The following is a 16306-nucleotide window of genomic DNA, read 5'->3' as shown; positions in this document are numbered from 1 at the left end:
TTTTCGTTTCTCTTTACCGCTATTGTTAAAAAGGAGAATGATCAGAGAAATATTTACGGGCAGAGATTTAGAAATCATCAATTATACCTCACGCTGCATGGTTCATTAAACAGTAATCGACCACACTATTTCTTCTTACTTGTAAACACGAAGGTTTACAAATATTCTTATCTTTGAAAGCACGACCGTTTAGTACATTAGAACAGTTCAGTACTTTTACATAAATCTAATAAATCGTTACCATGAGCATTAGAACAATTATCGGTCAAGTCCGATTTACGTCGAAAATAATGCGATATTAATGCGCGACAACAAGGATTGCTTCTGGCTTGCCTGGTAGTTTGGGAGGCACAGACAGAACAGTCTCCGGGTTGACAATGAAGATCTAGGAATAGAAAATTGTTAGCTACTACCTAGAAATAATACCAGGTCTCTATTGGCTTCTGGATTATCGATTCAGTCATCATCAATTTTGTCATAATTAAGGTCCGATTTGTTTGCTGTACGGGCGTTGAAATCACCCATGATTATAACATTACCCTCGAATCGATAGAGTTTGCGACAATTTCCACTTCCAATGAAGCTAACAAATCGTGTCGTATACGTTGGGCACAGAGAAATGTATCCTGATCGAGGTTGAGGGTTTCCCGGCAGAGCTTTAACCTGGCAGTTGGAAGCAAGTGGACGATGACGACCCCTGTATTCCTCGAAGCATGACCCTGACCATCTGTCGACTACTCAACACCAACATAATGAAATACCATAGACGTTATTTGTGTTATAACACACAAAAGGATTAAATTTTATTTGGCAACAATATACAAACTACGACGACTGGATTAAACTACTAAAAGTGAACTACTGCTGGAAATGGGAAGTCAGCCAGGCAGTAAAACAATACAATTCGTATACAATATACATGTAATAATGGGTAACAACTTGTTCATGTTTCCGATAAGACAAACTAAAAAAAAAATACACCGGATTCAACGGGTTGACATGGGAATACGCACCTATAAAAAATTTAAATACATCCTCGACATTCTAGAGGGCTATACAGTCAAACGTCGTTAGTACAATGTACGCAGGAAAATGATAAATCATCGTACAACAGAACGAAAGAAAACCCTGTTTCTCGGGCCCCACTGACCTGATACTTCGTCATTTAGAATAATCATTTTCGAAATAAATTTGCCTATCACCCTATTTCAAAATTTTGGATGACATAACTTTTTTCCAAAATATATATTTGACCGACTGACTACAACTTTCCATTCTCGTAAATATCATTTTTTCAACCAAATTGTGATGTCGGCACCAAGACCGACGTCATAATTAAACATTTAATTACATCGGATTTAACAATATGATTCTATAATGGTACAGCTGTGCTCAATCAGACGTTGATGGCGACCTTGGATTGTAAAATTCCAGGAATTCCATATAAAACATATAGGTCTATTCAAGAATTTCCAAGTGTGAAATATCTTCAAAATGTTCTATTTTTAGTTTATTGAACAAAAACCTCAACTTCATTTTATCATTGTGGTCTCCTAGCTGCTACATGTAATCTATAATTTTAATTTTAATTTTGGTCCAGTAAAAAAATTATTTACATCGACCTACCCGCTGTCAGAAGAATACCCTCATTTATTTGACCCACTTTGTCAATTGCTCGCCAGAGAAACAGGATTTTTTTGGTCTGGCCTAACCGATTTTCGTGGTAAACATTTGATAACTAGGGGTCCAGGGACACCATGCCTACTTGGGAAGTGGTTTCAAATGGTCAACAATCCAACAATTTCAATATTCAACGCCCCCTGGTGACCATATACAAAAACCAATGACCTTGAAACTCACTACAATCATAGAATATGTCAGCAGCTATGATTTTGTAATTGATTGTGATAACAAAATATGCCTCATTACCAATTTAATATGGAAATACAAACTTATTCTACTATTCAACGCCCCCTGGTGACCATATGCAAAACCCAATGACCTTGAAACTCACCACAATCATAGAACATGTCATGAACTACAAATTTGCAGCTGATCATGGTAACAAAATATCCCTAGGTACCAATCTTATAAGGAAATACTAAGTTATTCTACTATTCAACGCCCCCTGGTGACCATATAGAATAACTAATGTCCTTGAAACTCACCGCAATCATAGACGATGTCATGAGCTAAAACTTTGCAATTGATTAAGGTAACAAAATATGCATAGGTACAAATATAATTTAGAAATACTAAGTAATTGTATTATTCAATGCCCTCTGCTGGCCATATACAAAAAGCAATGACCTTGAAACTAACCAAAATCATAGAACACGTTATGAGCTACAACTTTCCAATACATTGCGGTAACACAATATACTTAGGTATCAATATAATGTATAAAACTTTTTCCCACCTATGAATGAGTACTGATGACACCAAGATGGCTGCCAATTGTGCATAATTGGCTATCAAAAATACCTGTCTCAGGTATAAAACATCCCTTTCCAAAGAATACCCATCACAAATTGCAATGAGAAATGGCAAACCAGTAGGAAGCTACAGAACTCAGCCATCTTGAGTCCGATCGACCCAATTTTTCTTATGCTGATGGGCCCTTGGGGGATTCAAATATATACGAAAGATCAAGGTAATTGATCAAAAATTCCCTCAAAAAGTTCAAAAACGTGTAAAAAATGCTGATTTCGGCGAACAACAATGGCTGCCAGTCAGCCATCTTGATTCCGACAGGGCCATTTTTTGGGCTGAAGATGTGTCTAGGGTAGATACTTGTGTAACCCAAATATCAAGACATTACCTTGAAGCGTCTTCAAAACTTCCCAAAATAACTGGATTCCGTCTACGGACGGACGGACGAAAAGTGAATGCAATACCCCGCTGGGACTAGTTCCAAGTGGGCTTAAAACAATTCCATAACTACCTTAACATATTAACAGACACCCCATAGAGGTATTTATTGCACATGTGGGCAGTGCCATAACATATACAAGATAGCTAAGACGATGCATAAATCATCCGGACGAGTTCAACTTTCATAAGTGGGAACTCATTATGGTTGTTTTCTCATAAATGAAATATCAGCTTTCACTATATTGATGTACTTATTATCAATACTTATAATGCCCTCCTTGGACCTCGATATTGTGTTATGTATTCCAGTCAAATTTATCTTTTCGTAATAAAACTTCTATTACAATAAAAAAAAGTATGGACCATCAAGGTACAAAGCGTTTTTATTTACTATAGAGATGAATGGGAGCTTGTAAATTCTAAATCGTACTGGAGTTTCGTATGAACATAGCAAACATTTTTATACGAAAATGCTTTGAAGGATTCTTAAATTCATCGTATTACTGAGGTTTTTGCTGTAAGCCAAATCATACTAGATAGGTTCGACTGTACGTTGATATGAAAGTATTTTCTCTTTTTGACTGTCGCCTCTATGTTTCACTACACTTTCATTTTCTTCACAAAAATTCACTATTTCGCCGGTCCCAGTTTGCCGTGGTTTAATACGTTAAATAGCATTTGCTACTGCTATCGCGTGGGCACATCCCATAGCATAACTGATTCACGACCCTTTTCATCGTCTCCGATGACCGTCCTCTAATATCGACACAGTGACTTATATACCTACGACACGAGACGTACAAAGATGTCAAGGTTTAATAGTAACGCACTGGTGGTTGCTGCGTTGGAGTACTATGGTAAGTGTGCCTCTGCGCCGGATGTGGCGAATTATTTTGCTGACTAGCGTTATACGAGCCCTGAAATGAAAGTCGATGCAATATCATATTATGATATACATTCACGAGAGAAATCCCCACAACGATCCAGCCAATGATAAAAAAGTTCTTGAATATACAACGTTTCAGCTATAAAGACTATTAGCCATCATTATCATCATCATTTTACAGAATTAATTTACAGGATATTAAAGAACAGGCCCATAGCCAGGGCCTACCAAGGGGGGTGCGATATAAACTCATGGTCCCTACAGTTACATGAAATAAAAATTCCCAGGTTTTTCCCAAGTATTTCATGGGTGATTTTTAAAATTTCCTAAATGGAAATGACCAGATACAATCATACATTAAACAGTAAACATTTTAGTGGTGACTGGTTGTTAAAGATGATTCTCAAGGGAAATCACAAAGGAAAGTTACCTATGGCAAAAACAATATGTGAAATGAAAATCAATTTCCGAAATAATTCCCAGATTTGAGGAAAATTCTCCAAATATTTCCAAACTGGGAATCATTATTTCAAAATTCCCGAGTTTTTTACCAATTTCCTTGTTCTGTGGGAACCATGTAAACTACAAGTGGCACCCGGCGCATCCCCTACTGGCTACAGGCCTAAAGAAATCAAACAAATAGGACTGAGTGAGTGACGAATATATAAACATATATACTAGGTCCCCTCAGCAAACACATAATTGAATGTATGCATGCACTCCTTGAGTTGTAAAACTAGCTCTACGTGTATTTACATATCTTAATAGTGTTGCTATTTCACTTAAAGAGCAAATGCCATCAAAATAGAATATTGCGTAAAATTCATTTTCAGATGTGATATATTCACAAATATCAAACGTGCCACTGGTTTGAGTTTTAGTTCAGCCATTAGTGAGAAATACTACTTCTAAATCGGCAATTTCAGCACTTGCTAACTGTTATTGTTATGTTAGCAGGTGCGTGTTTCTGATGTCATCCCTGACAAATGCTCACAGCTTCTAGTCATTTCACTAGAGACAATCATGCGGTATTTTATTGATTTGGGAGTGAGTTGAATTAATAAACCCTTACCATTGTATGCAGTTGCTACCATTGTATATGACATGATAATGGTATATAAGTGAGTAGCGCAGTAGGTCTGTGAATGCAGTGAACAAATGATGTTTATTTTATCGATCATACATAGGCAACGCATACTAGTGCGCACATGTGCATTTGTTGATTGGCATAGATAACATCATAAATAGCAGCGCCACTGCGAGTTGTATGTGAACTATACGCACGAAGTGAAGGATAAATAAATGACTCATTTACAGCTAATTAGAGAAACTTTTTTTCAATCAGTCACATCTAAGGTCGTATATATATATATATATATATATATATATATATATATATATATATATATATATATATATATATATATATATATATATATATATATATATATATATTTTGACAGCATTTGCCCTTTAAAAACAGTCTCAGTAAAATTACCTGTGTGGTCGGATAGGTAACTGGTGTTGACTGTGGCTGAGTGCGTACAGGGTAACCGCTTACGATGCTTCCTTTATTTTGAGCTTGTTGTTGCAACTGGACCTGAGGTAACATAGCTACTTGTTGAGGCGGTACACCAGTTATGCTTCTCATCGCAGCCTAAATGTGTGCAACAATTTTATCAACGTTCTTATCTCAAATTCATTTCAGCTATACATGTATTTGGAGAGCCCTGAGCCCTGTTTCGCGAACGGGGATTAAGCCCGTAATTCATTTGGCTAATTCGAATCAAAATTCAGAGGTTTACTTTCGATACCCTGAATGCTAATTGACTCTAACTCGAGTAATTATTTCAGCACAATTCTGGATATCATCAATGCCATTTTCAATCAACTGCTCAAACTGGAGAAGTGTTCTAGTATTGATGCAAAGAACTGAGGTAAACCAACTAGAGACCCTGGTGAACATGGCGGCACATGAATCAACCGATTCAAGCAGTCATTCTAACCTGTTGCATTTTGTATTTTTCTTCAGCATAAACTGATGCCGTTTTCTGACCGTGATCCAACTGTTGTTGCATGGCAGAAGTATGCTGGGAACTCAAGTAACCTAAAAAGACAGCAAAGGAATTATACATATAAGATACCGAAAACCCCAGATTAGGCTTAACTATGACACCTTGTTTCTCAGCAATGGCCAAGTCATTTTGTAAAATGTAGTAAAATTTGTAATTAGTTCATTTCCATAGCAGCCAGGACTGATATGGTAAAATTGATCACAATTTTAAAAAGTCATGTACAGGGTGTGTAAGCGGTCGACCAGGTCAAAGTTTAAGCTAAGTAGAAAGGAGAAATAAGGTATCAATTCTTTAAGCGCCTTATCTAGATTTTTATCTTCACTAGACATCATTGACAGGCCACGTTGCTGTAAATAATATCATCTAATGTTTTATGGCAAAACAATGAGAGGCTACCCATTCTAGATGGGACTATTGCACTGACCCGTTTCATATGAAAGAACATCCGAAAAATTCTTTCACGGGATTCATGTCAAGGCAATAACCCCCTACCTAAATGTCGAACCAGATGTACGAGTTCAACCCGAACAACCACCTGTACGTTTAACCAGGTGTAACCAGCATGTTTTTTTCCAGAATTCTATAGGGGCTTTCATGACGATTAACTCAAGACAGTGCTTATTTGATACTTCATCACAACAGATGATGCCGCTAGTGATTTCACCTACCCACGTATTGATGCTCTTCAGTGGTATTGTAGGATTATGTAGACATATGTAGTGCTTTAAATTCCCGTGCATTTACAGAATCCTTATACCCCAAAACCCTAAAATCTACTTTAACACTCCCTGAATAGAAGCTTTATCGATCAAAATACAATGGATCTGCCTTTCTTTGAAGAATTTGAATTCATAGTTATCATTCATTTTAAGTATAATTGACATTATAAATCCTTAGCTAAAGTCACCTAAGAATGAGGGTTGGGGACACCCCTCGTTTGATATCTCTGGTAATATGTGTGGTAATCACAATATGAAAAGAGAAGATGTTCATACCTTGTTGAATCCGCTGAATAGGATATCCAGTAGGATAGTGGTCCGTTAACTGTTTCTGCTGGTGGGCATAGTGACTAGGATATGAGCTAAATGCTGACTGACTGGCTGGATATTTGGCGCTGGTACTCTGCTGGCTGGTAGTGTAACTAGCCGCGTGTTGTTGGTAAGGTGTATGGCCAGACTGACTGCTATAAACATGACTTGTCTGTGGTTGGAAAGTTGTGTGTTCTGTAAAAAGAATTATAGCTAGGGCTACAGGAACATCAGGTTGTACATTCTGTTAAAAGAATCGAAGCTAGGGCTACTCAAACATCAGGCCCAGTTGGTGTAATATTTGACAATCTGACAATTTAAATGCACAGTACAACATCGGGTGGACAAATACGGAATCTAATAACCTCAATACTCGCCAAAATCACACAGAATGGGCCCGTGTCATTAAGTACAACATTGCAATTGATTGCGATTACAAATATACACAGGTACCACTATAGATAAACCATTTGGTCAACATACAGTACTTTAAGTAATAAGAGTGTACCGAATTATAGGGGGAAATTATGCTATTGTTGCACCAAACACATGGCGAATTAGCATAATACAAACCATTAAAGATCAAGTGTAGCCTATTCATCAAAATTCTTATTATGATCTCACTATATGGTTAACTAACCCATCTACCAGTAAACAATGTTATTTTTTCCGACAATCACTGCATGTGAAATAAATATATATGGAAAACAAATTACAGGTGCGCAAAGAACACACACTGACTACTGGTATTTGCTATGCGTGTGACATCATACTGCCTATAAAGTGCGCGGAACACACATTAGGCCTATCAGTTTTTTTTACCTACATCATCGTCAGCACCATCTACATAGGTATCAGATGATGAACTATGCCATGTGAAAATTCCTTCAAATTTACACTTTTCAAACGTTAATATTTCAGAAATCCATCAATCATTACGGCTAAAATTTTACAAGAAATATGCATTTATGTAACATAATCTATCATTAAAAACAAAAGCTATTTTAGGCTACACTTGATCTTTACGGCGATTTGCTAATTACGAATGACACTACTTAACACAACAAAGACGTAGCTTCATAGTCTTGCAATGCATATTAAGTATATTCGGTTTCAATCTATAGGAAATCAAAAAGTCCCAAGTGGGCTAAAAAGTATGTAACAACTGATAAATCATTATATACGAGGTTATTATAATAAGGTGTCACTGTATACGATTTTGATATTCAACTCCCTCTTGCGGCGAAAACAAACTAAGGGTCCAAGGTGAAATGCTTGACAATCTGACAATTCAGTATTCAATATCTCCTGGCGTGCAAATACAGTAATCAATAAACTTGAAACTCACCACAATCATTGCTGCAACTGATTGTGGATACAAAGTACGCATAGCTACCGATACATACGGAAAATTACAGAAACTAATGATTTTGAAACTTAGTATAACAATAGACCACTTAATGAGCAACAATTTTGCAATGGATTGTGGTAAAAAATTGTGCGTAGGTACTGATATAATTGTATATAATTCAATATTCTCCCCCCGACGGGGAGAAAAAAAGACTAGGTAATCCCAAAACCATGTTAAGAGATGTGTCCTATGACAATGCTGACAATTATCCCATATAAAGACTCAAAGTTGAAATCAGTAGACGGGTTCCCCGAAAAGAACCTTATGCATCAACGCATGCAGACTGATGAAACCAAGATGGCCACCAATTGCATAAAAGTTTGACTGATCAAAAACCTGCCTGATATGTTGAAGATCATTTCTCATGATACACCCATCACGAATTTCAATAGAAAATGGCAAAGCATTAGTAAGCTGCAAGTCTCTGAATTCAGGAAAAAAATAACCTTTTTGGGCACAAAAAAGGTTACAGGATGGCCATCGTGCATCCAATCAACCAAATTTTTCTCAAGATAACACAAATACATATGAAACATCAAGGAAATTGGTCAAAGCCTCTCCTAAATTTCCCCTGAAAACTTCAATGAAACAATTCAGGAGTTTTAGAAGCAAGCAATCAAATCAAACAGCAGATGAAGACAAAACCACGTGATTTTACTAGATTTTTGTAGTACTTACTCTGTTGAGGACCGTAAGGACCTTGTTGAACCTTACTTTGTGAATACCCAGAAGACTGAGGATATTTACTACCATCCTGATAGTGCTGTCCATACACAGATACTGGTGGATGATGTGAAGGCTGTGGAGATGGACTACGTGGTCGTTTAATACCCTATCAAAGTCAATTTCACAAACATTAGTTTAAAATGAAATACATGTAGCATAGGTTAATTAACACTTGAAGTCTAACCTGCATCATATGATGTGATTGAGGAGGCTTGTAGAGTGATGGACGCCCAGCCGCATGTGCAGCACCATGTAAAAACACCGGATGAGAGACAGGTATCTGCTGGGCATAATGCTGACCCATTTGTAACAACTCACTGGTGAAAAAATAACAGAAACATGTCTTATGGAACTAGGGGTCCAGGGACACCATGCCCACTTGGGAAGTGGTTTCAAATGCCCAACAATCTAACTATTTCAATATTCAACGCCCCCTGGAGACCATATACAAAAGCCAATGACCTTGAAACTCACCACAATCATAGAACATGTCAGCAGCTATGATTTTGTAATTGATTGTGATAACAAAATATGCCTCATCACCAATTTAATATGGAAATACTATGTTATTCTATTATTCAACGCCCCCCCCCCGGTGACCATATTCAAAACCCAATGACCTTGAAACTCACCAAAATCATAGAACATGTCATGAACTACAACTTTGCAATTGATCATGGTAATAAAATATGCCTAGGTACCAATATAATAAGGAAATACTAGGTTATTCTACTATTCAACGCCCCCTGGTGACCATATAGAATAACTTATTTCCTTAAAACTCACCACAATCATAGATGATGTCATGAGCTACAACTTTGCAATTGATTGTGGTAACAAAATATGCATTGGTACAAATATAATATAGAAATACTAAGATATTGTATTATTCAATGCCCCTGGTGGCAATATACAAAAACCAATGACCTCGAAACTCACCACAATCATAGAACACGTTATAAGCTACAACTTTCTAATTCATTGTTGTAACAAAATATGCTTAGATATCAATATAATGTCGAAAAACTTTTTCCCACCTACGAATGAGTACTGATGACACCAAGATGGCTGCCAATTGCGTCATAATTGGCTCATCAAAAATACCTATCCAGGTATAAAATATCCCTTTCCAAAGAATACCCATCAGCAATTGCAATGAGAAATGGCAGACCAGTAGGAAGCTACAGGACTCAGAATTCGGGCCAAAATTGACATTTTTGGGCACTTAAAAGGTCATAGGACGGCCATCTGAGTCCGATCGACCCAATTTTTGTTACGCTGATAGGCCCTCGGGGGATTCAAGTATATATGAAAGATCAAGGTAATTGATTAAAGCCTCTTCAAAATTTCGCTGAAAAAGTTCAAAAACGTGTAAAAAGTGCTGATTTTGGCGATCAACAATGACTCCCAGTCAGCCATCTTGATTCTGACAGGGCCAGTTTTTGGGCTGAAGATGTATCTAGGGTAGATACATGGATAACCCAAATATCAAGACATTACATTGAAGCGTCTTCAGAACTTCCCAAAATAACTGGATTCCATCTACGGACGGACGGACGCTACGACGGACGAACGCTATGACGGACGACGGATGAAATGTGGACGCAATAGCCCGCTGGGACTAAAGTCCCAAGTGGGCTAAAAACCAATCCGACTATTTCAGATGCACCAGGTGAACAAATACAGAAACCAAGCAGCCTAAAAATGTACCAAGTGATTAAGAAAGTTCAGATATCTGTGATTGGAACACCTGCAACCTCTGAACCCTGCCACACCTGTTCATGAAATCATACATACTTATGCTCTTTCAATTGAGTTCGACGTTTCGTTTCATCTTCATGATGCAGCACCTTCTTCAATGATGAAAACAATTCATGTTTTTCAGTTCTCAAAGACTCCAGTTTTTTTTCGAGTTCAGACACTTGGTCTTTCGTTTGTTCCAACGTCAATGAATCTTCTTGTTCTTTCTTCTTTCGCATTTCCCGTTCTTTTCGGACCCTTTCTTCAGCTGCTTCTTGATCTTGTTCAGCTACATTAATTTTGTGAATAGATAATTGGACAATTCTCGAGAGAATTAATTAGTTGTCTTCCACTTTTCTTAGCCTTGATCAGGCAGGGTTGCTAGGAGCAGGGAGGCGATTCCCTGATGAGTAAAGTCGTACAGTATAATGAAATAAGGTTTCTTCCTCTGTTTTAAGTAAACTCTAATAGGATTTTATTTTATCATGTTCCAAGTGCAACCAGCCATAAGTCAAAAGACATACCAGAGTTGCCGACATGTAAGTTGAATCAAGGACAATCAAAGAAAATTCTCAGGAACCATCCTTGCTTAACAGGGTTCGATTCCCTTCAGCCGAAGATCAAGCCAACACAAATCCTTCATTGGTCTACTACACCGAAGATTTCTTAGGCAGACTGGTGGCCGCTAAGCGGCAACCTGTCTGCACAAGAAATCTTGGTTGGTGTAGTAGACCACTCGAGGGTCTTCAGCCAGGATTTGTGTTGGAGAGAGCTTTGGCAGGAGGCAATTCTTACAAGCAAGGATGCTCACGGACATGATAAGCAAGTAAAATGAAATAAATTCATTCAGGGGGATATAAGACAAGACTGTTTGTGACGGTATTATCAAGGACATCAACCCATTTTGGGGACTATCCTTGTTAAGTGGAATTGTAACGGAGGGAAAAAGTTCTTCTAAGATAAGCAGGGGAGTTTGACTAAATATTTGATATCGTTCCTGCAAAATGGGAGGAATCAAGGCAACCCTGGGACCAACTTACCTTGTTTAATTTTGTCACGCTCTCGCATGATATGTCGTTTCAAGGACTGATACATCGTCCTCGTCATTTTCGGTCGTTCAATTAAAGCAGGCATTGTTTGTTAATGAAACAGCTGGAAAAGTTAGGCAAAAACTTTGGTAATAGATAACACAGTAACAATTACCGGCAGTTATAAATTGTCAGTCTTGAGATGGAGTGCTTAAAACCTCGGCCTAGGCAAACATGTAGACCCCAGGCAATGTACTTTGCTCAGACTATGATGCATGAAAATTGAAAATTTCTTCTTTTTGGCCCAGCCTACAAGGATAGTGACACTAACACAGGAGTTAAGGCCTAAGGCCTTTTTAATATTCTTTGAAAATAATTATTGATATGGTCTCCTGAATTTCTCAAGATGTTCTGATTTAATAATAAATATAATCTTTAACCCTTTCAGTGCGGTGTAGGCTATAAATCAGTGATATATTTTGTTAATACAACGCACTGTGGTGTATTGATGTAATCAGTAATTATCTCTCTCTTGAAAAATGGTAGCAACAGTCAAACAGTGAAATACTAGTAACTAACAATACACCGCGCCGCGGTGTAGACGCACTACGGTGGTATTCCAATTATTCAAGACACTAGGGTGGAATTTTCTCCAGCACTATAGGGTATCAATAAGTCAGCACTGAAAGGGTTAATTCAATATATTTGGGTCATTCACAAGAGGAATGGATGGATCTGCACTGTTTTGCCTATGTTTTTACTTACTAACTAGACCTACCAAAACTGAATTGAGCTGGGCCACCTGACTGAAAAAATGTTGCAACCCAAGTTGAAGTATACTATACCTAATCTGAATGAGTTGTGGCACCCAAAGTCCTTTCAAACAAACTGGGCATATCACGATATTTGGGGGTTCAAATCAAAGATTTGACCTAGTATCCCAGGTACCACATAGAAGAGGGAACTAACATTTTGACACACAAGAATTGACATTCTCATTTCGATCACCCAGGCCTTTCATAGCGTCTCACATCCCCATACATTGTGTGTCATAAGCTATGGTTATTCTATGGTCTTAAATATTTGTGATGCGCATGGCAGGCTGAACATTTTAATCGCATATAGCGCTAGAACTTGCTGGGATTTTCTGTGATGTCACCGCGGGAATATACAACGCGTTTTCCATTAAGTTCAGTTAATAAGCTATCCAGCTATCTATAATAGGCTTATACATGTAGATGGAGATTAACATCCGGAAAGCATATCAGCTCTTTCATTTTTCTTTGGAAATAAGCCACATCAAGGCATCCTAAAATGTTCTCTGCTCACATAGGCCACTATTCTTTGTTTGAATATATTTTCTCAATTTGTAGTAGTAAGCATTATGCCAACGCAGCATTATTCCAGTTATCACTATTTTGCCACCTTCTACATAAGATAAACTGCAAATAATAATATTATAATGTAATTAAACCTAACCCTCTAGACCCTAACCTTAAACTTAATATATCATATTAGGTTTAAGGTTAGGGTCTTGAGGGTTTGGGTTAGTTTTAGCGCTACGGCTAGGGTAAGTGCTATATCATTCGATGGAGTTCACAACAAGCCTCAGTCTAGTGGGAAGACGCTGCACTAGCAATATGCTGTGCTGGCCCGTATATTTTCTCTACCTCGGCTGAACCCTAAAATTTTCTAATTAACGCACATTAGTTTAACTAATCAAAATGGGTTATCAGCAAAATAGTGTCGACTAGAATAATACTGCGCCAGCAAAAAATATCACCTGCCTTTGGTAATTTGTAGTGGGCCCAGTCTAATTGTACATTGTAAGATAACGCCGCTAGTGGGGTCTGGGGTTATGTTGAAAATGGTGCTTCCGCTTGGGACGTCGTCGACGCATCGAATAGTTGAATCAAGTCGCCTGGAGGTATTCATGAAGATCCCACGTTGTTGATTTTATTTAGTTGGAAGGACCCTAATCAAAACAATGGCACCTAACATGTGAGGCAACCTTACGGGTGAACGATTTATTTAAATTTCATCATGTTTTGTGTGTGGTTTGGCACGTGACAAGATGGAGCACGCCGCCCGTTTAGGATGATGGTTGTCAGATGTTCAACAGAGGGGTCATCCACGTAAGATTCAGTCGTCTGTGTGTGATTTAGTTGTACGTCTCGTTCAGTAGAATCATCGGACCAACTGAGCGGACATCCGTGTATGATCTATCTACTGTCTGTCACACCTCCTCTACGTGCAACGTTTTGGTCCGTAATGTTGTTAATAATCAATTGATCTGCGAATACTATCTATCAATTCGTCCAGTAAGGAATTTGCATTCAGAAATAAGTAATGAATTGGTATTAATTTGTTTGTGTTTTCATCTATCAGCGATTGTTTACGTAGCATACACTTGCGTAATGCTGAAAAACGTCACGTGGCGCCACCTACATTATTTTGTTATGCTAATGATTAGGATTTCCAAGCATCTGCCGAGCATTTTCAGCACTAAGGCCCAAGGGAGCGTATGCCGAGTAAACTAATGTCTATTTATTAATTGATGAGACCTGTTTTTCTTGGATATTTTGCTTACTTTTTGGGGTACATACCTCATTTATGTCTTAACAGAATGCCAAAAGTCGCGGACAACAACTGAATATCCGATATATTTCCAGTTCTGTACCAATTAGATGGATTGGCAAAAAGACTCCTTAAGTCAGATTGAATGAGAGAGAAAATCCTCCATTTTGTGAAATTTCTTGAATTTTAACATCGTCACCATGCCTACGAAATGAAGTTATTTTTCTTGTGGGGTCTCAACAACTAAATCAGGGTGGCGTAGGCATGGTAACAATGTTCAAATCCAAGAAATTTGACAAAATGGAGGATTTTCTCTCTCATTAAACTGGACTTAAGGAGTCTTTTTGCCAATCCATCTAATTGGTACAGAACTGTAAATATATCAGATATTCAGTTGTTGTCCGCGATTTTTGGCATTCTGTTAAGACATAAATGAGGTATGTACCCCAAAAAGTAAGCAAAATATCCCAGAAAAACAGGTCTCATCAATTAATAAATAGACATATTAAACTTCGTTTGCCATTGGCATTGGCGCTTATCTTTGATTTGAAACCCAAGCCAGGCCTACTGTGATAAGCCACTGCGGTTAGACTCCAAAGCTAATCCTCTATCGGGACGTGTGTATAAGGGGCCTATAAAAGCGCCTACCTATCTTGAATATCATAAATATGCTATCGCTAAATATAATGCGAATTGCGTCCTTCGCGAAATCAAACCGACCGACCGACCTGCCGTCTAGGATAAGACAAAAATGTGGTTACGGACTTTATGCTATAGCCCTATATTCCGGAGAGCGGACTTCACGAAAAATTTCGATTTCCCGCGACCAATATTCTTTCCGCACACTTGTCGCACACTAGTAGCCGTTGTTCCCCGAATTACGTTGTAGCTTCGGTTTTATCAAAATTAAAACGATGACCAGTGTTCCAAACCAGAATTGGCTACGCCACTAGCCGGTTTTTGATTGATAATATCGTTTTTGTGTTCCGAAATTCGAGTTTTTAAATCACGATCAGTTTCTCCGAAGTAAATTTTGTCACAACCGAAACGAATGTAAACTCCGCAGTCCAAAGGTTTAGATTGATTGGTTTTTTTTTTACCTAAGTCTTACTAATTTTGTCTTCATACGTAAAAATGATTGTTTATCCAATAAAGGGAAAGAGTGGCGAAACTGTTCCAAAACGTACATACGGAACTACAATGAATTCTGAAATGTGTTCTTTATTTTTAGGTTTAGAATTAAAGAAAGTTCATTTAGCCTTAGAAATAGCGATTTTCAAAATGTGATCGGGGTAAGCCAATTTGGAGTTGGAAATGTGGTCTAATTCAGCCGAAGAGAAGGTTTCATCGCAGATCCGTAGTGCACGGAGAAAGAGGCCGAGTCCAATTTTGATTGATTAAGCAGCAAACGAAAAGAAGATATGCCTCAGCGTTGGTTGGTTTACTGTAGACTGAGAAAATCAAATGAGAATATTTATTGCGAATTAGAACATCTAAAAACGGAATTTGGTCATTTTGTTCCCATTCAAAAGTGAAGATGGATATTGGGAATTAATGAAGTTGATAAAAGAGGATCAAAATCATCGGAAACTAAGCACAGAATGTCATCGACATATCTAATCCAAAAGTTAGGTTTAGAGCCTGCGTAATTTGGAATAATTTCTGTGTGAATGACACTGTTTGTGGTTCGGTCGTTTCTCTCAGCTAGCCTATGATCACCATCACCGGTCTTATTTTAGAGAACCCAAGGGGTTTTAATTCCACTTTCGCGTACGGTAACCGGTGCAAAAGGTTTTTTTAGCAAATTGCTTCATTTCCAATCAAATTACCGGGTGATCACACATTTTCGGTTGTGGCATAAGGGCCGAGGGCCTCAAAAAACCTTCCAGAACTTCACGGTCAATGCCAAGTTTGTCCAGTGTACCTGAGTAGGCCTATGTGATAGGCTAAATGATGATGGG

The 16306-nt window shown here is 37.9% G+C and overlaps 1 protein-coding gene across 2 annotated transcripts; it reads right to left on the bottom strand.

The window, feature by feature from the left end:
- Positions 1–805: 805 nt before the first annotated feature.
- On the bottom strand, positions 806–15075 carry LOC141906967 (uncharacterized). 2 transcript variants are annotated; one of them, XM_074796473.1, is made up of 10 exons: positions 14994–15055; positions 12614–13743; positions 11781–11892; positions 10798–11029; positions 9185–9317; positions 8953–9106; positions 6831–7058; positions 5767–5867; positions 5259–5417; positions 806–3791 (listed from the first exon to the last, which is right to left on the bottom strand). In XM_074796473.1, exons 3-10 carry the CDS (start codon positions 11872–11874, stop codon positions 3690–3692), a joined length of 1203 nt encoding a protein of 400 aa, XP_074652574.1. In that variant the 5' UTR covers positions 11875–11892; positions 12614–13743; positions 14994–15055; the 3' UTR covers positions 806–3689. The 2 variants fall into 2 exon arrangements, with proteins under 2 accessions (XP_074652574.1, XP_074652573.1); XM_074796472.1 differs by lacking the exon at positions 12614–13743 and having other exon boundaries at positions 14994–15075.
- Between the last annotated feature and the right edge of the window lie 1231 nt (positions 15076–16306).

This window comes from Tubulanus polymorphus, chromosome 6, assembly GCF_964204645.1.
Source record: "Tubulanus polymorphus chromosome 6, tnTubPoly1.2, whole genome shotgun sequence".
NCBI lineage: Eukaryota > Metazoa > Nemertea > Palaeonemertea > Tubulaniformes > Tubulanidae > Tubulanus > Tubulanus polymorphus.
The sequence above is the reverse complement of the archived record's forward strand: the minus strand, read 5'-3'. Positions and strand labels throughout refer to the sequence as shown.